At 42.5% G+C, this 22,972-nt stretch overlaps 1 protein-coding gene across 1 annotated transcript; it reads left to right on the top strand.

Moving 5' to 3' along the window:
• Positions 1-9,765: 9,765 nt before the first annotated feature.
• LYPLA2 (lysophospholipase 2) lies at positions 9,766-22,150 on the top strand. The gene is made up of 9 exons (XM_075195260.1): positions 9,766-9,952; positions 10,216-10,247; positions 15,629-15,694; positions 15,823-15,870; positions 15,958-16,028; positions 16,756-16,829; positions 17,303-17,404; positions 18,244-18,417; positions 21,523-22,150. The coding sequence occupies exons 1-9, from the start codon at positions 9,875-9,877 to the stop codon at positions 21,571-21,573; spliced, it is 696 nt and encodes a 231-aa protein (XP_075051361.1). The 5' UTR covers positions 9,766-9,874; the 3' UTR covers positions 21,574-22,150.
• The last annotated feature ends 822 nt before the right edge of the window (positions 22,151-22,972 follow it).

Below are 22,972 nucleotides of genomic sequence, written 5' to 3'. Positions count from 1 at the left end.
GGCAGGAGGGATACGCATGGTCTCCTATGTAGGAAGAGAGGAAAGACAAATAAAGCAAGATTAACACCATTTAAGAGTACAACTATACCTGCAAGAAATTAAATGGTAACATTCAAATATATGAGCTGAAACTACATTCTAGCCTAAATAGTAAGGTTACAAAGTCATAATACTGTCTAATTAGCATCCAATGCAAACTACCCATGTCTATTAATCACTGCTAAACAAAGCACAATCCACATTGGAGATTGACAATGTACACCGAACTAATAATTACACACCTGGCGGCGTCCACTATTCACAGGACACATACCCTTTGCTACTAGGTGTGTTTCAAAACTAGGCCTACATTACCATTATATATCTCACTATTGTAAACATTGATTCAATCACTCTATAGTAGCGGGAACTAAACATACAAGGCACATGCACTATATAACACATTGGGTAACAGTAACATCTCAAGTCCAATATTATATTTTACAACTCTAGGGGGCATATTCAATTAGCTTTTGGATTCGCGGTAACGCGCGTTACCGAAAAAAGTGCTCATTCTTGCGGGTATTACGGTACCGCATTAACGCGGATTTTCGTACGCAACCCTATGGGCTGCGAACGAAAATCCACGTTATTGCTGTACCGTGTATTACGTTTCGCGGCCGTTCCGGCGAGTTAACGCGAATCCAAAAGCTAATTGAATATGCCCCCAGGTTTCTCATACAAGATTATTAATAACTTAGAGTTGGCAGAACCATTATTTGCACATAATTACCAAGAAGCCACGCATCTCCGTGTGGCCTGACACCCCCTTGCCTCTGTTGCAATCTAGGCCACAACTCTGAGTTACGAAACGCATAGGAGTCATGGGTACTCCCACCCCATTTCGCAACCAGGTTTCGAAACAGGAGAGACGGGTCACATATGACCTGGACATTTATTGAGTGGAAATGCTTCCGGTTCATGAAAACCGAAGCATTTCCACTCACCGGTACCAGGGCCACATGCGTCCCATCTACAGCCCCTATGACGTGCGGAAAGCCAGCTATGGTGGCAAACTGCTGCTTGATCCGCACAAGAGACTCCTCATCGAGTGGCAGATGGATAAATTGCCGGAGCCGCAACATAAACGCCCTCAGGACAACCTCCAGCACACGGCTGAAGGTCGCCTGGGACATACCTGCCGCGACCCCGACTGTGCACTGGAATGAACCAGTGGCACAGAAGTGCAGTACCGCCACAAGTTTGGTCAAAGGCGGTACTGCTGTCGGGATGATGCGCCTTGGCTCAAGATCAAGCTCCACAATGCGCAGAGTGTCCAAGATCAGATGTGTTTACCTACAAATACTGCTACATGAGGACAACATTCCACAATCAGCCGTGAGCTCTGATATCCTCCACCACCTGCATTGTCAACTGCCTGGACACTCCCTGCTGATCTGTTTCTTACACTTATTTTTGACTGTTGCAGTTTTAATAGGACGTGTTGATCTCACTTATGTTGCTTGTATTCCCACCTTTAAACCACACTGTTGCTCCACTTAGCTTGATTTTTATCTGACTCCCTCGTGTTCTGTGGACTTACATAACCAGCTTCCATTCCAATCATGCCTAATGTCACTGTATAATGTTTTTCTAAACACACCCATCTGGTTTCTCTGCTGTCCTTACTGCTTCATATTCCATGGCTCATACTTTACATCTTTTCTTCCTCTTTTCTCTCCTTCTACCGCTGCACCCTCTCACTTTAATCACCTTTCCTGCTCTCACCATTTCCTCGCTTCACTCGAAAAGCCTTACCATCCTTGATTTCTGTATTACTTTCAACTGTCTATTTCACATCTTCTCTAGCTTTATAATGATTTGCTCCTCTCTCACTTCTGTCCCTTTATCCCCTTGTCCAACCTTCCATATTCTTCTTCCTTCTCCTCTCTCTCCCTCCCCATCCCCCTCCCTATCTTACTCCTCTTCTCTTCTGTGCCACTGTGCCCCTGATCTGACTCACTGCCCCTCCACCATCTTTCCCTCTCTTTTCCTTTTCCCCACTTACACCCTTTCCCTCTTGTCCCCTTCGCTGCTCTTCTCTCAGCATCAGTCTGCTCCAGTGGCGGATCTAGGATGGGGCCCCCTAGCAAGGGCTTTCTGCCGGTGGCTGCACACTATGTGCAGGTCCGTTCGGCAGAGAGTTAGGGAGAGAGTCCTGCCCAACTGCTCTGATTGACACAATCAGAGCAGCCGGGCAGGACTCTCTCCCTAGCTCTCTCTGCCGAACGGACCTGCACATAGTGTGCAGCCGCCGGCAGCCTTAGGTGGCAAAAAGAGGGCGGGGCTCAATCGCCCCCCCCTAAATCACCCCCGGTATAATTAAGTTCTGGATCCGCCCCTGGTCTGCTCCTACCTACAACCTCCCTCTTTTTCCCCACAGGAAATCTATTCCCTCACGTCACTCCTACCTTCTGCCTCTCCCACTCATCAACCCCCTTATCTGCCCCATATTCACTCCTCCCCCACCTCTTGCTCCCCTGCCCCTTGTCTCCTGTCTGCTGACAAGTTCCCTCTTATTTTTGCTTCTCGTCCAATTCCAACCCTCTCTCCCTGTCATGCCCCTCGCTCCACGTCTTACTCATCCTTGCAGTCGAGCAACCCCAACAATCTCATCCACATCTCTCTACTTCCCTTTTCCTCTATCCTGTGGTCTCTGGAATGCCAGGTCAGTCTGTAACAAATTGACCTCTATCCATGATCTCTTTATCTCTAGATCACTTGTTCCCAACTCCAGTCCTTAGGGATCACTGAAACCTGGCTAACCCCTGAGGACTCTACCTCTCCTGCTGCTCTCTCTTTCGGGGGCTTGTCCTTCTCCCACACACCCAGACCTGGGGACCGGCAAGGTGGTAGCATCGGCATACTTCTCTCCTCCTGCTGCTCTTTTTGGGTTCTTCCCCCTGAACCCTCCCTCTCTTTTTCCTCCTTTGAGGTACACTCTATCCACCTATTCCACCCAGTCCACCTCCGTGTTGCTTTTATCTACCGTCCTGGTCCTGTCTCCCAATTCCTTGATCACTTTGCCACCAGGCTCCTTCACTTTCTCTCTTCTGACCTTTCCTCCCTCATCTTGGGGGACTTTAATATCCCTATAGACAATCCCTCAGACCCTGCTGCCTCCAAACTTCTCTCCCTCTCCTCCTCCTTTGGTCTCTCTCAATGGACCTCCTCTCTCTCCCACCACAGTGGCCACTCCCTTGATCTGTTTTTTTCACACCTCAGTACTGTCTCCGATCTCATTAATTCACCTTTTTCTCTCTCTGACCACCATCTTCTCTCTTTTAGCATCTCTCCACCCCTCTCACCATCCCCATCCCCCAAGTTTACTCTCACCAGGCGTAATCTTGACACAGTTGATCCTACCACTTTCTCCTCCTCCCTCGGCTCGCTCCTCTCCCCCATCACCACTCTTTCCTGCCCTGATGAGGCTGTCTCCTTTTACAATCGCAGTCTTAACACTGCAGTTGACTCTGTCGTCCCAGCTGTCACCATCAAGCTTCGTCGGTTTCCGCCACAACCGTGGCACTCAAAACTTACCCTCTATGTTCAAAAAATGCTCACGAAGGCAGAACGGCTCTGGAAAAAAGTCACGCACTCATGTTGACTTCCTCCACTTCAAGTTCATACTTGCCTCTTACAGTTCGGTCCTATCGCTCTTTAAACAATCCTTCTTTAAAGCTCTCATTTCTTCCCAATCCTCAAACCCCCGTCAGCTTTTTGCCACTTTCAACTCCCTCCTCTCCCACTCCTCCCCACGCTCTCTACCGACTTCACCTCCAAGATTGAGTCTATCAGTCATGACATCTCCCAGCAGTCCCTTCTTACCCCACTCTTTCCCCCCTCCTTGCCCACTGTCCCCCTTCCCACCCTCCTCTGCGGCTGCTATGTCCTTTCTCCCTTCCCCTCTTGCTAGCTCACCCTCCTTCTCTTCCTTTACTCCAGTATCTGCAGATGAAGTCCATACACTTCTCTCTTCCACACCCCTCTCCACTTGCCCACAGGACCCAATCCCCTCTCACCTCCTCCTCTCCCTCACCGTCAGCCAGCTTCCACCTTGCCCACCTCCTCAACCTATCCCTCTCCTCTGGAATCTTCCCCTCCTCTTTTAAACATGCTCTTGTCTCACCCATACTCAAGAAACCGTCCCTTGATCCCGCCTCTCTCTCTAATTACCGCCATATTTTGCTTCTTCTTTTTTCCTCCAAGCTCCTTGAACGGGTTGTCTACAACCGTCTCACCTGTTTCTCTCTTCTCACTCACTCCTTGACCCACTCCAATCCAGTTTCCGCCCCCTCCACTGAAACTGCCCTCACTAAGGTCACTAATGACCTCCTTGCTAAATCCAAAAGACAGTACTCCTTTCTTATTCTTCTTGACATCTCTGCTGCCTTCGATACCGTTGACCATGCACTCCTTTTGCAAACTCTCAAATCTATAGGCCTCTGTAACACTGTCCTTTCCTGGTTTTCCTCTTACCTCACCAACCACTCCTTCTCAGTCTCTACACATGACTCTATATCCCCTCCTCTTCACTTACCTGTTTGCGTTCCTCAAGGTTTCGTTCTTGGCCCCCTGCTTTTCTCCCTCTACACCTCCTCCCTTGGTGTCCTCATCCTCTCCTTTGGCCTCCAGTACCACCTCTATGCTGATGATACCCAAATTTATCTTTCATCCCCTGACCTGTCCCCTTTCCTTCTTTCTCGTGTCTCCAGCTGTCTCTCTGCCATCTCATCTTGGATGTCCCAACGCTTCCTTAAACTCAATATCTCCAAGACTGAACTTATCATCTTCCCCCCCTTCCAGGACTCTCCCACCTCCCTCCCTTTCTATTTCTGTTAATAACACTACCCTCGTCTCTGTCCCTCAAGTCCAATGCCTTGGGGTCATCCTTGATTCATCCCTCTCCTTCTAGCCTCACATTCTGTCCTTCTCAAAATCCTGCTACTTTCACCTTTGGAATATATCCAAGATACGGCCCTTTCTCACCACAGAAGCTACGAAAACCCTTGTTCACTCGCTTGTAATCTCTCGCCTTGACTGTAACCTTCTCTCTGGCCTACCTGACTCTCACCTTGACCCTCTTAAGTCTATCTTCAATGCTGCTGCCCACCTAATTTTTCTCTCCCACCGCTCTATCTCTGCTGTCTCCCTCCAACAGTCACTACATTGGCTCTCCATGGCATACAGAATTAAATTTAAACTTCTCACCCTCACCTTTAAAGCTCTTAATCAATCCTCCCCTCCCTACATCTCCAATCTCATCTCTACCTACACTCCTAGCTGCCCCCTCCGCTCTGCCTCTGACCGCTGCCTCACTGATCACCTATTCTCACTCCCGTCTTCAGGACTTTGCCCGGGCTGCTCCCCAGCTGTGGAACGGTCTTCCACGTTCCATTAGATTAGCATCTACTCTCAAAGGCTTCAAGCGTGCCCTTAAGACTCATTTCTTTATTCAACTCTATCAGTCCTCCTCCTAACTTTCTCCCCCAGTTAGTACCACCCTATTTGTGTCTCGCCTTTCCTTTAGGATGTAAGCTCTCAGGAGCAGGGCCCTCTTTCCTTGTGTGCTCCTTTTACTATTCCATCATCCTCTGTACCTCTTGTCCTGCTTCCCTAGCCCTATTTTCTTAAGCTTCGGCCTACTTCTCACTGATTTTTATCATCACTTTCACTCATTGTCCCAGTAATAATTTGATGTGCATTACCATGTTACCTGTGTCTGTGTATATATTTTTGTTCAGATTTGTTCTTTCTGTATCATGTTGTGTTATGGCTCACTGTTTTTGGTATATCATGTACGGCGCTGCGAACCCTTTGTGGCGCCTTATAAATTAAAGATAATAATAATGCCAGGTGTTACTAAGTGGTCCATCTCTCCCTTGAACAAATGAAGTTGGCAGATCATAGATTTCTGCAAGCCCTGTTTTCTGACTCTACCTGCTCCTTTTACTTGTGTTCACAGCAAGCCTTCTTTGTGTACAAGCCTTCTTTGCTGGGAACTCCTTGTCTCACTTTTTCCTTCTGCCCCTTCAGAGGGACCATGGCTGGTACAGCTCCTTCCCTTACAACTGGACTACTCTTCTGTTCTAACTGGATGTGGGACAATTTGTGAGGGAGCCAGCGGCGAACGGAGGATTGTCGGGGGGGAGGGGGGTTTCCCCCCGCCGACCCAAAAAAAAAAACCCCGAGAGCTGCTGTGCATGCGCAGCAGCTCCGTTTCGCCAGCGCTGTCCTATACAGTAGCCGCGGCGCTGTCTAAGAAGCATCTGCGGCGGTGCTGTATACAATACAGCACCGCCGCGGACGCTTCTTTGGCAGCGCCGCGGCTGCTGTATAGGACAGTGGCCACTTAGTTAGCGCAGGAGGGGGTTTCTAGAGACTCAGAAACCCCCCTTGCAGGCGCCACTGGGAGCACCACCTGGAGGGAGTTAAACCAGATTTGTGGAAGCCCAAAACTATCCACAAGCTCATCAGAGCTAAGGACATTATGAAGTCTGTTCCAGGGCTCCCTGCAAAAACTACAAAACGTGTTTGTGAAAATGTGGCCTATAAAAGGTTGAATAATGGACACAAAGACTTGGCATGGATGGCTATCCTGGGGGTGTTTGCCTCTCAGGACTTTCATGCACTCCCAGAACCTGTGCAGATATGTTCACTGCCCCTGGTGCATTGTCAGCAGGGAAACATCTCAGCATATCTTTTGGGACTGGCCATATGTGCAGGCACTGTTGGATGCCCTGGGACATGAACTTAAGGACAGAGGGCCCAGGACTTGCGTTTCATTCCATTTAGTATTTTATGGATTATTTCCTGGGACCCAAACTTAAAGGGCAATCTAGAAGGCCTGACGCCTTATGAACTGTATTAAGGATGCTTCATGGCTTGCCAGGAATTGCCTCATTTTGAAAAGGGGGGAGAACTCAATCCAGGACTGTCGCAGGCTGATCCACAGTCTGCCTAAAGACTATAACATCATGGACAGTTTGAAGGAAGATGAAGACTACGGGATGATATAGTAAGGATCTTAAATTAAGAAGTTTCTTATTTAAGTCTCCTGGACAAAACCATGTTACAATGCAAGGGGTGCAAACTAGTTATCTGTTTTGCACATAAGTTAAATACTGACTGTTTTTTTCATGTAGCACACAAATACTTGATAGCTTATTTGTACATTGAAATCTAAAGTTGATATTTGTGTGCTACATGAAAAAAACAGTCAGTATTTAACTTATGTGCAAAACAGAAAACTAATTTGCACCCCTTGCATTGTAACATGGTTTTGTCCAGGAGACTTAAATAAGAAACTTCTTAATTTAAGATTCTTAATGAATCAGGCCCTAGATTATTCTCCTTCTTCCCCTTCTCTATGTGTATGTTTTCAATAAAGCTTTGGGCCTTGGACTCCCTCTCCATCCAATTCCCCCATTACAATGTTTTAAGTTTTGTTGAAATTTCTTGCCTTAAATTTATGCACCCTCCCCTTATATGTGCCTGTCCTTCAATAAAAAATTGGGCCTGTGATCTCTCCCTCCTTATCCCTTCACCTACCTACCCCTCACATCCATTGCTTGTTGAAACTGTTGTCATGTTGAAGTGCTGCATGAGTAGTGCAGTATTTGAAGTATAGTGTAGGATGTCATATCATGTAAAATATGCCTTGTATTGTACTACAAAATATATCTGATTTATGTTTCACAGCGTATTGTGCTTTCAGCTCTACTGCAATGCAGTACACTTGATTGTAATGTATTATGTCTGTTTTTTTGTATCTTTATGCAAAATAAAGTTACATGTTCCAATAAGAAAGGCACTGAGGTCAATGGGGTTTATTTAGGAAGAGGGTTAAAGCCGGAAACCATGTAAAGTGTATTGACAAAGCCGGAAATCATATTAAATCTATTGAAAAAGTAGGAAATCATATTAAATGCATTGAAAAAGGCGGAAACAATGTAAAGTGTATTGAAAAAAAATGGAAATCATATTAAATGCATTGCCAGAAACATATTAAATGCATTGAAAAAGCCGGAAGTCATATTCAATGTATTGAAAATGCCGGAAATCATATTAAATGCACTGCTGGAAACCATGTAAAGTATATTGAAAAAGCCGGAATCCATGTAAAGTATATTTAAAAAGCCAAAAACCATGTAAAGTATATTGAAAAAGCCGAAGAGCATGTAAAGTATATTGATAAAAAAAAGCAAAAATGTAAAGTACATTGAAAAAGCCGGAAATCATATTCAATGTATTTAAAAAGCCGGAAACCATGTAAAGTGTATTGAAAAAGCCGGAAAGCATAGTACATACTTGCCTACTGTCCTGGAATTTCTGGGAGGCTCCCCAAGAGTAGACATCCTCCCGGACCACAGTGGAGGCAGGGTTAATGACACAATTTTGCGTCATTAAGCCTCACCATGCAATACCATTAATTTTAATATGTAGGCTGATTAACTCAAAACTTTGGCCTCTATTAAAACATTACAAAAAAAACCAAAGCTGAATATGCTGCTATTGTTGCTTTTATAATTCCTTTACTATGGTTTCCGGCCTTTTGTGTGCATCTAGTGTAGATCTGGGTGTTTTGTGTGAATTCAGTGTGTATATGGCATGGTGTGTGTGTGTGTGTGTGTGTGTGTGTATATATATATGTGTATCTGGTTTTTGAGTGGATTTTTCAAAACATTTTCTATTTCGGGCCATATCAATGCATTTAATATGGTTTCCTGCTTTTGCTATACCCTTACTACATGATTGTCACTTTCACAATACATTTACTATGATTTCCAGCTTTTTCAATGCATTTAATATGATTTCCGGCTTTTTCAATACACTTTACATTGTTTCCAGCTTTTTCAATGCATTTAATATGGTTCCGGCTTTTACTCACACCCTTTAATTTATTGACCCTGCTGACCACAATGGTGCAGACTCTCATTCACCACAGCACTTTAAAAACAATTATTATTATACTGTGTCGCTAGAATGTGAACCATGTGGTTTATTGCTAGGGCAGGGCCATCTTTTCCATTGGGCACAATGGGCAGCTGCCCGGGGGCCCCATAGGCACGGCTCTTAATGAGAATAAATAATCCTGCAAAAGAAAAAAAACAGCAAAAAAAAACCTACAATGGTCACTGAGCAAGTACATCTATCAATCTCTATCTCTATATATCTATATCTGTAGCCATCTATATATCTATATCTAGGGGCCCCGGTGCAATGCTTTGCCCGGGTGCCTATAATGTTGTTAAGATAGCCCTGCTTTAGGGTCCTTGTACAATGGCACACTGACACTACCAACAAGGTATAAACCATTAATTTAGACTTTAGCAGCCAAAGAAGTGGATTATGTTAAGTGATTCCCTACATTTCCCTGCCCTCAAAGGTGAGCCAGATGCCTTGTAATAGGTACGGCCATACATACTGTATTAAACAAAAAAAATGAATGGATGGTGAAAAAAAGAAATCTGCAAATGACATTGTAGTAGGTCAATAGGTCAACGCATAGTGAGAACGGAACAAATCACCCAGCCAAACATCTTATATGAGCAAAAATCCACCTTTCTTCCACCAAGAAGAATTATCACGATCCAGGAAACTATTTTGGTACAGTGTCAAATGAAATGAAGCGCTCAACTAGATTAGATTTTCCGCCACACGCAAGATGGCCGCCTAGAGGGCCCTAGTGGATCGCTGCGTGAGGCGGTGACGTTAAGGGAGTGGCGCAATCACGTGACATACGCCGGGGTTAGATCCGCTTAGCGGCTGCGGCTCATTGTTTCTTCTCGAGGGTCAGAGGTCACCGGGGCGGTGTGTGACATCACTCCGGTGCATGTGCGGAAACAACATGTCTGTGCCGCTACTCACCGACGCTGCGACCGTACCCGGAGGGGAGCGAGAGACTGCGGCGGTAAGATACATGGCTGTGTGGTAGATGAGCATGTGCACTATAGGCGGGTCTGATCACATTGTATAGTGTACGTTGGCTCTGTTACATTGTGTCACGGCTGTATATATGTACACAGCTTCTATCTCACTGTCTGGTAAGCAGGATGGGGAGTCTCCTCTTACTGTCACCTATTATTATCCTCTTACTGTCACTATTGTAAAGATGTATCCAGTCCTTATCTGTGTCCCTTACTGATGTGATTTATGTGTCTCTGCTGTCAACAGGTGATCTTTCTGCATGGACTTGGGGACTCTGGGTAAGTTAGGTGTCTGATTTGACCCACAAGTGACAACTGTAACGCTAGAATGGGCTTAATATATGCAAAATTAAGTTGTGTAGATCATGTCTGAATGCATGCAGGTAAGTGTGGTGTTTTTATTTGAAAAGCTTATTCTGTTAATAGAAGCTACTGGTAAATTGCAAATAATTTCATTGTGCAATCCAGAGTTAGTTTAGTGTAAAGGCGCTTATAACTTGATAAATATTTGGGAAATTGAATGACCTTTCCTTACGGAACTCGGATAGTATTTGGAACACAAAGCAAGCAATATAAAATTGCTCCCCTGATGCATTTATAATTGCTGCATGTAAATCCGTTTACTACTAAACCACAAAATATAAATGGGGCTCCAGAAGCTTGTTATCTCAATAGTGGAAGTAGTTTGCTTGATATAATTTGGTATATTCTTTTGTAATCTGGATGCCTAGGTATCAGATAGCTATGGGTCTTCATAAAAACTCAAAATTGAGTTCTAAGGTGTAGGAAACCTACGCAAACACAGGGAGAACATACAAACTCCTCACAGATAGGCCATGGTTGGGAATTGAACTCATGACCCCAGTGCTATAAGGCAGAAGTGCTAACCACTTAGCCATCATGCTGCCCATAAGCATAGAATGTTATCTGCAGAATAAAACAAATTGGCACAGCTAGCCTTCCCCTTTCTCTTATTCATTGTTTATTCTTAAATGTTTAATTTTGTTTATATTTTCTCTGACCTTCAAATAGATAATATGTAACAAGATCTGCATTGTCATTTTTGCCATCAGTAGTTTTGATGCTGCCTAAATACATTATATTCAAGTTAAAGTGCATTGATTTTTATTAATGGCTGTTCTCCATCATTACCTGACTGATTTCCTACACTAATACCACAAATGACTAAAACTGCCCATGTGAGCTGTAGATGCTGAGAGGATCTATTGCTTTTCTCACTTTTTCTGATCCAAGGCAATGTGGCAATGCCTTAGCAAATACTAGATCCTGTAACAGAGAGTCTGCTGTCAAGCTTTAGCAGTTTGTACACCATTCACCTCCAAATGACAGTGGCGTGGTCACACCAGCTGCCCCAACAGCCACGCAACATACGGTTAGCCCAAAAGGACTACAAGAGAGGCCAAAGCTCTCCCTGGCCTCCAGGTGTAAGCAAAAAAACAAAATCTGCACTAGAAGAGAATACTAGCTACATAGAATCTATTATGTCTGACATTGGTCTACTATAACATGCCAGAACGGCTTTGGTGAGGGAGATGTAGGACATAGTGCTGCCACTGAATGTGGATTTGCAACTGTTAATTAGGGATTTGACTTCTGTACTGCTCAGGGAATAAGTTAAGAGTACTGGTGCTAATAGTCTGTTGACAACGGATTGTTGTGCTAAAGAGGTCCTGTATAGTTTGGGAACCACAATCCTGCACATACCACATATTCCAGGGTAGTATCATTGTAAATTGTGATGAATATTAATTTCTTCTTGTAACCTTTGCAGAGTTTTAATTTGTCTTTCTCCAATGCAAATAGATCAGAGTCAGATAATAGTGACTGAGTTATATATACAGGGCCGCCAAGAGAGCTTTCTTGCCCCCGGTACAGCAACTTCTTACGACCCCTGCCATAGCTGCGTAAGGGGGCAGAGCAACACCTGACTAGTGACTCTTCCCACTACACAGACAGGCCTGGGCCTGTTGCACTGTACCTGCTCCCTACTCTCTCCCTGCACCCCTGTATATCTATCCCCAACTACTACTTTTGTGTTTATTCAGAAAATGGCCGATTATATGGCAAAAATTCCCTACCCTCCTACGGTATGTATGGGTGATTTTAAATAAAATCCTATATGTACACTTCGACAGGTTTTAAAATTTAACTGACACTAGTGTATATAAGCTTGGGTTCCTTGGTGACTTGACTGATCTAAAACAGTATTGCTTTTTTTCTAGCACTTTTTTTCTAGCACTCCTTGATCAATGTTCCAACTATATTTAACACTTATTACACAGACGCTTCTGCTTAAAGTGGTAATGAATACACATGCATACCAAGGAATATCCAATCACTCTCCAGTACTATTTAAGTTAATATAATAAATTGCCACTTCTGTGTGACGGTCAGTTTGTAATAGAGCTAATGTGGCAGAACTGTCAATATTTTTTTTTATCAGAATAGCTGTATGGCCTCTGTCTGTATTTAATGCCTCTTATGCATATCTAAAAGTGTACCCGAGAACTAATCACGGTACTAGTCAGCCATAGTAGACATTAGACAGACCCACAGGCTCCTTAAGCAAAACACATTAATCAAACTATTGTCCTGAATGTAGGGATTCTTTGAGCAGAGGGAAGAACTGTCACAACTTGCTGCTTGCATTGCTGGAATGCAGCAGACACCACCCCCTATAACTGTTTTGCATATGCTTAATATTGACTCTCTATCTATTCTGTTAAAGTTCCACATTGCTCTATTGGCTCCTATAACTAAAGGCAGAGCTTTGAGACCACTGTTAAGTCATTCTCTAACTAGGGTGATAGGAATTATTCAAACTATGTGGGAATGTATCACAGAACATTTTTTGCTTGCTCTTCATTGGACTTTACCTGATTCCATATATAGCACAATAATTACAGGTCTGCTTAAACCCATTAAAAGTCCAAATTCATATAGGCCCATTCCTTTAGTAAAACCTGACATCAAAATGCTTTTAACTGTTTTTGCAGTCAGACTGTCTGGGGTTATTGCTTACATTGTACACCAGATTGAGTTTAATACAAGCAAGTGAACTGGTAAAATCTAAGGCTTTTTTTTTATTTTTTATTTCCCCCTTTCCGAATTATTTGTCGATGACGCATTGTTATTTTTAGGTAACACCACACATAGCTTCTTTGACGCCCTTGAGCAAATAAGCAAACAAAATGCTCTAAGTCCTTCTTTTTTGCCATTAGTTCCTGTACTGTGAGGATAGTTTACAAACTAGTAATACTTTAGCTACTAGGTATGGGCAATTACCGTAAGCTGACTTGATAATTTTAATTTAGCAGAAACCAATAAAGCTGTAATTCGAGAGCTCCTTTTGCTTGCATGTAAAACAGTTGCCTGACACTTGACTACATTCCCACTTCTTCGACCATTGGAAAGCCACAGTTAGTAATGATTTAGAACTTGAAAAATTGGTGAATGTACACAGGATTAAACCTCTAGCTCACTATGCAATTTGAAGACAGTAGTTGGATGTCTTTAAGCCTCAGACCTTAATCCTTGACCTCATTTGTTAATTATACTATAAGCTCAAAGCAGGATCTGGTTTAAGTGTACCCAGCTAAGCATACACCATAACACGTAGGCACAGTTTGTTGATTTTAAGGCTTTAATAATTTGCTTATCATGTGGTGTAAAATAATGCTTTCACAATGGGCTTTACCATTGCTCATGGATTGTATTGATGTATGTGTACTATATAGCATCCTGTCTTATTGACTGCTGTATTCCACTAAGAGGTTTTTATTTATTTATGTGTGTGTGTGTGTGTGTGTTTATGGCTGGTTATATAATGAATATGGGTCTAAAGTGCAGACTCTGATTTAATTTGAGGGTATTCACACCAGAATTGGAGGAAGGGTGTAGGATTTACAGCTGTTTAATATGTAGCCCCTTCTTTTTCAAGGTACCAAAAGTTATTGGAAAATTGACTCAAAAGCTGTTTCATGGACAGAAGTGGGCTATTTCTTTGTTATTTGTTCATCAGTTAAGCAAGCAAATGTTCTGGAGCTGGTTCCAAGTGTGGTATTTGTATACTGACAGCCATATAAATGGTACATTCTGAGAAAAAAAGAAAGCACCAGTGATCTCGGCAACACAAAAAGGCCTAGACAGCCACAGAATACAACAGTGGTGGATGATTGTATGATCCTTTCCATGGTAAAGAAAAATCCCATCACAACATCCAGCCAAGTGAAGAACACTCCGCAGGAGGTAGACATATCATTCAGGTCTACCATAAAGGGAAGACTTCATGAGAGAAAATACAGAGGGTTCACCACAAACAAAGCCTCAAATAGAAAAGCCAAATTAGTCTTTGCAAAAAAACTTCTGAAAATGTCAGCCCAGTTTTGGAATAGCAATCTTTGGACAGATGTAATGAACATCAAGCTGTACCAGAATTATGGAAAGAAAAAAGTATGGAGAAGGATTGGAATGGCTCATTGATAGCATACCACATCATCTGTAAAACACGGAGGGGGCAGTGTCATGGCATGGGCATGCTTGGCTTCCATTGACACTGCAGGTGAATGAATACTGAAGTGTGTAGGGATGTACTGTCTGCTCAGATTCAGCCAAATTCAGCAAAGTTGATTGGGTGGTGCTTTACAGTACAGATGGACAGTGACCTGAAACATACTGCAAAAGCAACCCAGGAGTTTTTTAAGGCAATAAAGTGTAATATTCTGCAATGGCCAAGTCCATCACCTGATTTCAACGCGATCGAGCATGCATTTCACTTCCTGAAGACAAAGCTAAAGTCAGACCATGAAAAAACAACTGAAGACAGCTGCAGTAAAGCCTGGCAAAGCATAACAAAGGAGGAAATCCAGCAGTTGGTGATGTCCATGGATTACAGACTTCATGCAGTCATTGTCTGCCAAACATTTGCAGCAAAGTATTGAAAAATTAACATTTTATTTATGATTTGTCCAACTACATTTGATCCCCTGAAAATAGGGGACTGTGTATAAAATGGTTGCAATTCCTAGACGCTTCATATGATAAGCCTATTATGTTATATTGTAAAGGTCACAGAAATCAGCAGATTTTTTTAATATGTTTAGATTGTAAGCCCCCAATGAGCAGAGCCCTCTTCCCTCCTGTACGCCTCCTCTCATTATCTTTGCTCTCGGCACACCAGCTATATTTGCACCTCCTCCCTGGGCTCTATGCCTTCGGTCTTCACACCTCAATCACAGGCTCTGATACTGTTAGCTGCGCCCTTCTGAGCTTAGGTTCAGCTTGCTCTGATTAATTCTCCCTCTTAACTCCCTCCCTTTCCTAGTTATAGTGGTTTTGGGACACCATTTGCAGCTTATTATAGTTTATACTATGTACTGTTTTGTTGTATGCTCTCTATTTGGCATTGCAGACCCTTTGTGGTGCCCTATAAATAAAGGATAATATCTGTAATTTACATATGAGGTTCCTTGCTCTGTTTTTAATACACTTGAAAATGATCTTTTAAATACACCAGTGATGAAATCAGAACTGTTTATACAGCACTAGTGTGTGTGTGTGTGTGTGTGTTTGTGTGTGTGTGTATATGTATCTCCATCAATTTTTTTTAAATGTTATTTATTTTAATTTGTTTTCTGTAGACATGGCTGGGCTGAGTCACTATCTGCTGTTAAACTGCCCTATGTGAAGTACATATGTCCACATGCGTGAGTATTTTGCAGAACTATTTTTATTGTGACATTTATAAGGTACTTTGATTAGGCAGTACAAGATGAAAACTGTGCTTCACGTTTTACTTGCACATGAAGCATGATTGCAATTTTTACCCCTGCAGGCCTCGTATTCCTGTATCACTGAACATGAAGATGGTGATGCCGGCATGGTAAGTTTGTGTTCGTTGGCAGTGCACTTCTAATAATATAGATGCTAGAGTTTCTTGTTCCAGACCTCTTCTCTCCTTTCACTGCAGGTTTGATTTAATGGGCCTCAGTCCGGATGCTCCTGAAGATGAAGCTGGCATTAAGAAGGCTGCAGATAGCAGTAAGAATTGTCCTAGTGAATGTTGCTGAGTTCTTTATTCCTCTTCATAAAGTAACTTAATTGGCTATGTTTTAAAGAAAAATATAGCTAATACATAGGTTAATACTGTGTGACAATATCCTGCAACATTAATCAATATGTAGAAATTGACATATTTATATTGTAACAAATTGTATTTAAATACTTTTTACAAAACTAGAAATATTATAACATACTGTAGCAAATAAAAATATCATCAATGGCCACGATTTGTGATCAGCACCAAATAATAAAAAAAAGGTACTTTTGATAAGATTATTTCAGATTTTAATTTTTAATAAACAGATTATGTGACAGGCACTCATTAAGAGTCAGATTTATTCACAGTGTGACAGTTCCTTCAAGGATTTGTACGTGTCCTCTGTGTGCCATGAACTGTGATGCCCTCATTTTATGACCTGTATGCCTTTTTTTAAGGCAAAAAGTGTAATATTCTGCAATGGCCAAGTCCATCACCGGATCTCAACGCGATCGAACTTGCATTTCACTTTCTGAAGACAACACTAAAGTCAGACCCATGAAAAAACATTAGGTTGATTAATTCCTGGATCTCATCATTTGTACCAATACATTTGTACAGAGTTATACTGAAAGCATGGCCTGGTTGACGTATGTGAAAAGAAGTTTGATCAGCTTTGTTTAAGAGGCACATGAGGTAATTCATTCTTATTCTCCTATCTTCTTTTAGTTAAAAGTCTAATTGAACATGAGGTAAAGAATGGAATCCCAGCCAATAGGATTGTCCTCGGTGGATTCTCTCAGGTGCGTAGTGTACATCAGGGAAAGTTGTTGGCATTGAATTATTACTGCTGCTTTGAAGAGCACATAATTCAATTTCTCTATACACTGCAGACATAGTAAACAGTGACTAACCTGTGTTATTGCTATCTGTATTCTAATGCAATGACAAGACCTTTTGATGTGTTAACCAAGATGGCACTATTCAATTGTTTCTCCAGCTCACATACTCTCTCTCTCTCTGCTTTCAAAAAGCCACAGACTAGCACATAGCATTACATATACTTAAGTATAATTCTTCCCCTGCTCTTCTTTCACAACAATTCTTCATTGAAGAGAGATGGCGGCTACAACCAACCAGGCCTGCTGTGCAAATTATGACATCACATTCCTTCCTCATATCACTTGTGCTTTTTTTTTTTTTTTATATGTACTCCTAAAACTACGTGCTAGCTTAAGAGTAAACCAGTTTTGCAACCTCATTGTACTTCTTTCAGGGAGGTGCCCTGTCTTTGTATACAGCTTTGACCTGTCAACACAAACTTGCTGGCATTGTTGGACTCAGCTGTTGGCTGCCTCTGCACAAGACATTCCCTCAGGTAAGTTCAAGACATTCTAGAGTAAGTTCTAACTTTGCAAAACATCTATAGGAGTGAGAGATTGTCTAGTTCCATGGTAGATGGATTCTAAGTAACTAAGATAAAATTGGTTTTTAGCAGGGAGACGAACGACAACACTAATGTGCTGTTGTGTTGTTTTTTTTATTGTTGGTGATGGGAGTCACGTGACCCCCAATCCTTATTCTTATTGCGTTTAGCTGGCTGGGATGGGGAACAGAGCCTAATGTGATATGTGCATAATATTGGAAGCATGGAAGACTTGCAATGCAGGTTATCACTGATTCCCAGATTTAATATGTCGGCAAAGAACTTTATAAAGGAGACATCCTAGTATGTTGGCAGGTCTTCTGTACAGAAAATCTAGTAATCAGTAATGAACACCCTGCATGTTAAGTGTTTATTACATGTCCTGGCAGGTACACCTGCAGAAAGTAAGCAGAATAACCAGGTTACAGACAGCTTGGCTGTGTTAAAAGGGATAGGTATAATGTGTATAGATGGTAGTTTTCTGCAGCTAAGGTACCTTAGCTTTTCAAGTGCCCTCTGCAAGATGTTTAGGACCATGATCACCACCCGAGTCTTGTGGGGGGTTTGTCACTTAAGTGGATTGCCTAAAGATAAGCAGAATTCTAGATGAATAATTGTTGGGTACTATAGTGACTTCCTTATTATAAAATGCAATGATGCTCGCTAAGTGAGGTAGATCTGATGAGGGACAGATTTTCTTGATAGAGATTGGTTTGGAAGTCTAACTGCACATTAGGATGCTTTATGAATAAATGGTTCTTTTGTTTGACTTATTTATTTTTAAATGGCAGGCTGCAAGTGGCATAAATAAGGACATTTCCATACTGCAATGTCATGGGGAAGCAGATCCTATGATTCCTGTCCGCTTTGGAGCACTCACCTCAGAGAAACTGAAATCTGTGGTGAATCCATCAAAAGTTCATTTCAAAACATATCCTGGAGTCATGCACAGTACTAGTCAAGAGGTAAGGATGGCGGTCAGGGTGTCGCTTTAATTACTTTGTTTTCTATTTCTCAGCACTGGTCACCACTTGCTGCTTAATGGTATATTCACACTGTGCAGTTGGTCCTTTTCCTAGTCTTACAGTTTTCTCTTTCATCTCAGACCTGTATCTTGACACTTTAAGTAATCTGTAATACATTTAACTCCTTACACTCTCTGGCAGTCCTTTTGTGTGTGTTTTTTTTATTTTTAGCATTATTTTATACACAATGTCAGCACCCAGTTAGCCTGTGTGGCTTCATGCTGCAGGAGTATGAGAAAGTACTGTGTGCGCCTACTGCAGCATCGGACTGCAGAGTGCAGCAGAAGGGAAGTTTCTCTCCTCTCCCGGCTGGAAGACAACACACAGAGTAGGAATTAGTGTGCAGTGTCCGGTGACAGTTGTTGTGAGGCAGGCACCAGCGGGTGGGTGGGATCTGTCCTCGGGGATGGTGGTCATCTTTAGGGCCAGGCTGCAGCACCGCTTCCTTGGTGGACTTCCTGCCTTGGGAAAGCCCACCAGAGTAGACAGTCTTCAAGGCCTGCAGGTGGGACCAGGGCAAGAAAGCATGGTCAAGGGTCCAGATGAGGACCCAATGGGAATACTGGTCTTTGTCAGCACACAGTGAGCAAGGGTCGCAGTCAGCCCATAGACTGGAGTCTGCTCTTGGGAAGCTACTTCAGTATCTCAGGTCTGAGCAGTGAGTAAGGTGACGGCTGACAATATAGCGCAAACTCTACTAGGCATTTATATTGCTGTCCCTATTCAGCGTAGCACCTCCTCGGAGAGCTTCTTGTACTCGTGAAAGCCCGCCACAATAGACAGGCTTCATAAGCTTATAGTGCTGTCCCTCACCATACTCTCCATCTCTCAAGTATTGGGTATTGTAGGGTGGTTTTTCTGCGTGAAATTGTGCCCCACAGACTCTACAGGATCTTGTATGTTGTGGACCCCCTATCAAATGTTTGGCGTATTGTGTGCTGCAGTTGTCTCTTCCTTATCTGTCAAGGCTGATACAGAGGGTAATGCACTGATAGTACCCCACCAGCCATAACCCTAGTATCTTTATATTTGTACCAAAATTGCTTTTGTCAGACCTGGACACTTAACATAACATGTCAGGTTGAGGGCTGTTTGTTGTGCATACCTCACGGTGCTGTCTTGTCAGGGTTGGTCCAGCTTGGTCAGAAGAGCTGGCCCAAATCTTTGCTGCATCCATCCAAGTCGCCACAGGTTTTGTTGAGTTGACGGCTTAGCTTCTCCCTACCACATCCTCCACGAAAACATTAGGGGAAGGCTCTCCTCTACCGAGGGCTCTTGGCCAGGAAACTCCTGGCTCTGTAGTGACCTCCGGCCAGCATTCCAGAACGAAAGCTGACATTGAGGTAGACCCAGGTCTTCATAGACTTGGTTGAAGCCATCCATTAGGCATCTGAATATCTGGGGTTATGTGACTATGAATGCTGGTCTCGTTGGAGTTAGACTATCGGCTTTACTGGTTTTGTGACGCCATTCTCACTGGATTAAAGCTTTGAGGCATGGATACAGAATATTTTTTAAAACTCTTTTGCCTTTTTTATTTTTTGGGAGATGTCCTATTGGTCCAGAACAGGATAGGATCATCGTCCAGGCTATGGAATACTCAGGTTTCTATGGACAGATTCAAAATGGATTTAAGATCAGTTTTAAACTGTTCTGACAGAGTTCAGTATCTCCAGATACATCAGTTATCCTTACAGGTTCTGATCTGGGACAGTCACTAATGTTTTCTTAGACTTGTAGTGCAATCACATCATGTCCGTTTCAGGCTTTTCCACTTTAATGACTGTGTCGTGAATACTCACAAAGGTCTGGGTAGTCTTGGCTGCCATTCGGAGGTCCAGAGGGGCAGTGTCAGACTGGGCCTTAAAGGGCCCACAGGGGAAACCAATGGTTGGGGCCCACCTACTGACATTTAGCTCTGCAAATCGCTGTGGATGCATGGCCAATTGAAAAATTTATATTTACATAACACATTTAAAGGGAAATATGCAAATATGTGTAAAAAATAAATAAATGGAAAAATGTATTGTTAATACTACCTGCAATTGATTAATATCTGTGACCTCTTGATTCTCAGTCTATGCTACTGCTGGTTTCAGGTTTGTCTGGTCCAGGGCCCCTGATGCAACTCTGTTCCTGTCATCTCGCACACTTCCCTTTCTCTGATTACCGACTTTTCCTATTGATCCAAAATCCTCTTCAGTTTTCAATTCTTACCTCCCCTAAATCCCATATCTTCCTCTCTGTCATTCCTGCTTCCTAGCCTTTAATGTCTATTCCCATTGCCTCTTGTTGACTTCTCTGTCCCCTCTCTTCTCGTGTCGTGGCTCCTCAATGAAACAGGGTGTATGCTGTCGTTTTCTTTCAACAGGGCTTTCTCAGTCATCCTGCAGCATCGCGTACCAAGCTCAGCTTTGAACGCTTGTGAACACTGCAGACAGTGTTGAAATTGACAAGAAACAAAAGTTTGCCCTGGCTGCTTGTTGAATGTCTAATTTCAACAACTGTCTCTGAGCCCTTAGTTTCATTTCTTGCTTGAGTTGAGGGTCACCATACTATACAATATAAATAAGCGATGGCAACAACTTCAACCTTTGTCAGTCAAAGGCTGCGCTGTGGATGATGCACTAAAATATTGTAAACATGCATTTCATGAAAATATTTTGGTAACTCTGGTAAAACTAAATAAAAACATCCCTTTTTAAAAATCATACATTTTTAAGGAATGCATTAAGTTTTCTGTATTAATTGGAATTCGTCATGTAAATAGGTTGTTTTATCTGGTATACACAACTCCTTTTATTCGTCTTCAGACAAATTATTTAGTTCATTTGCATTCCATTTTCTACACGATCAGTCACCCTAAAACATACTCTTTTCAAGCATATCTCTGTACTTGTAACGCTCATGTTGAGTAGTTTACCTGGGATGTCCATTGATCTTACCTGTTTATTACTTTTACCTGCCGCCTCACCAGCTCCTCTTTTATAATCCTGTATATTGGAGAATCCAGTACCTCTAACACATTCTGATTTCTGGTTGCAGGAAATGATGTCTGTGAAAGATTTCATGGAGAAGGTGATTCCACGAATATAACTCGCAGACAGTTCCACTGCAGAAAAATGCCACTCGGCCTCAACTCCAGTGTTTCTTCCCTGAGCCCATCTCCTCTTGCCCACCCACCCCCACTCTGTGCAGATTTATGATCAAAGTATTATCTGTCCTGCCAGATGTGACAGGAGTTAAGGTACAGGGTGGGGGTTGCTGCTCCTGCACCCATTCCATGATCCCTGCGTAGAACAGGTCTTCTCATTGCTGCTGCTTCACAGATCCTCCTAGTGTTACATTTCATATTCTTCTGTTGTCACCAGGTCTCATCTAGTGACAGGGGGAAGCCACCATATACCTCAGAGGAGCAGCTGAGTATTGAGATGTGAATTTGCCTTATACACTCCGTCCTTTCAGGAGCAGAGCTCAGGCCCACTACAGCTGGTTCTGTGCCCCAATTTAGGTATTTGTCACAGCCATCTGTTCAGCTCCAGACTGACATGTTTTTGGCTCAGACCGTGGATGTGTAAGGTTCAGCATGCACTGGGAAAGAGCAGTGTTCCTACTTAAGCAGCATTACTGTCAATTTTTTTTTTCTATTCACAATAAAAAGCCTTCTACCCTTTTTCATCTTTCCTTACACTTATTTTGGTTACAGGAAGCCTGGTTCTTTTACTGCAGTCTTGACATAAAGGTTAATACAAGAGTAGCTTTTTGCAGCTAGTAAGTGCCTTTAGTGGATTCCCCCCTATGCTAGGGGTCCAACTACACCAGTGTTGGCTAACCTGTGACACTCCAGGTGCAGTGAAACAAGTCCCAGCATGCTTTGCCAATATATAGCAGCTTATTGCTGGAAGGGTATGCTGGGACTTGTGTTTTCACAACACCTGGAGTGTCACAGGTTAGCCAACACTGAACTACACTGTTCAGTAAGCAACTGGTAGAAACAAGGGGAATGTGAACATGACTTGCTACTCCTGTGTTGTGTTTTGTCCAGTCCATTGTTTTATAGGACTGTTATTACTCTTTAGTAAAATGACCCGTATTAGATAACTAAACTCCTCTTCATCACTGAGCAAACTCAGAGTATTGCTTAAAATACTGTTTTAAAATAACAATCTTTTATGATGGGTTTTTCTTTTGAAATCAGCGTTTAATAAGTAAAACATAAAAAAAGCAATTGATCATAAATTAAAGAATGTTACACCCCTTCATCAACATCTGAGGCCAGCTTATATTATAAGAAAGAACGAGAGATCAAGTGTTTATTGTGGTGCACAGAAACCAAACTAAATTGTTTTTATATAGCTTACAATAAATGCTCTTTAATGTAGTTTTACAATGATTTAAAAAAAAAAAAAAACAGATTTATTAAGTATATATAAACTAAAATTTGTATTTCAGTAAATATATTAAAGCATGTTGTAAATTAAAAGTGTAAACTAGG

This window comes from Mixophyes fleayi, chromosome 2 (genome assembly GCF_038048845.1).
Source record: "Mixophyes fleayi isolate aMixFle1 chromosome 2, aMixFle1.hap1, whole genome shotgun sequence".
Lineage (NCBI taxonomy): Eukaryota > Metazoa > Chordata > Amphibia > Anura > Limnodynastidae > Mixophyes > Mixophyes fleayi.
The sequence above is the reverse complement of the archived record's forward strand: the minus strand, read 5'-3'. Positions and strand labels throughout refer to the sequence as shown.

Coding starts and splice junctions, on each gene's coding strand:
- LYPLA2 (XM_075195260.1), top strand. CDS start 9,875: ATGTGCGGAAACAACATGTCTGTGCCGCTACTCACCGACGCTGCGACC. Junction 9,953..10,215: donor GGGAGCGAGAGACTGCGGCG/GTAAGATACATG, acceptor TGCTGTCAACAG/GTGATCTTTCTGCATGGACT. Junction 16,029..16,755: donor TAAGAAGGCTGCAGATAGCA/GTAAGAATTGTC, acceptor ATCTTCTTTTAG/TTAAAAGTCTAATTGAACAT.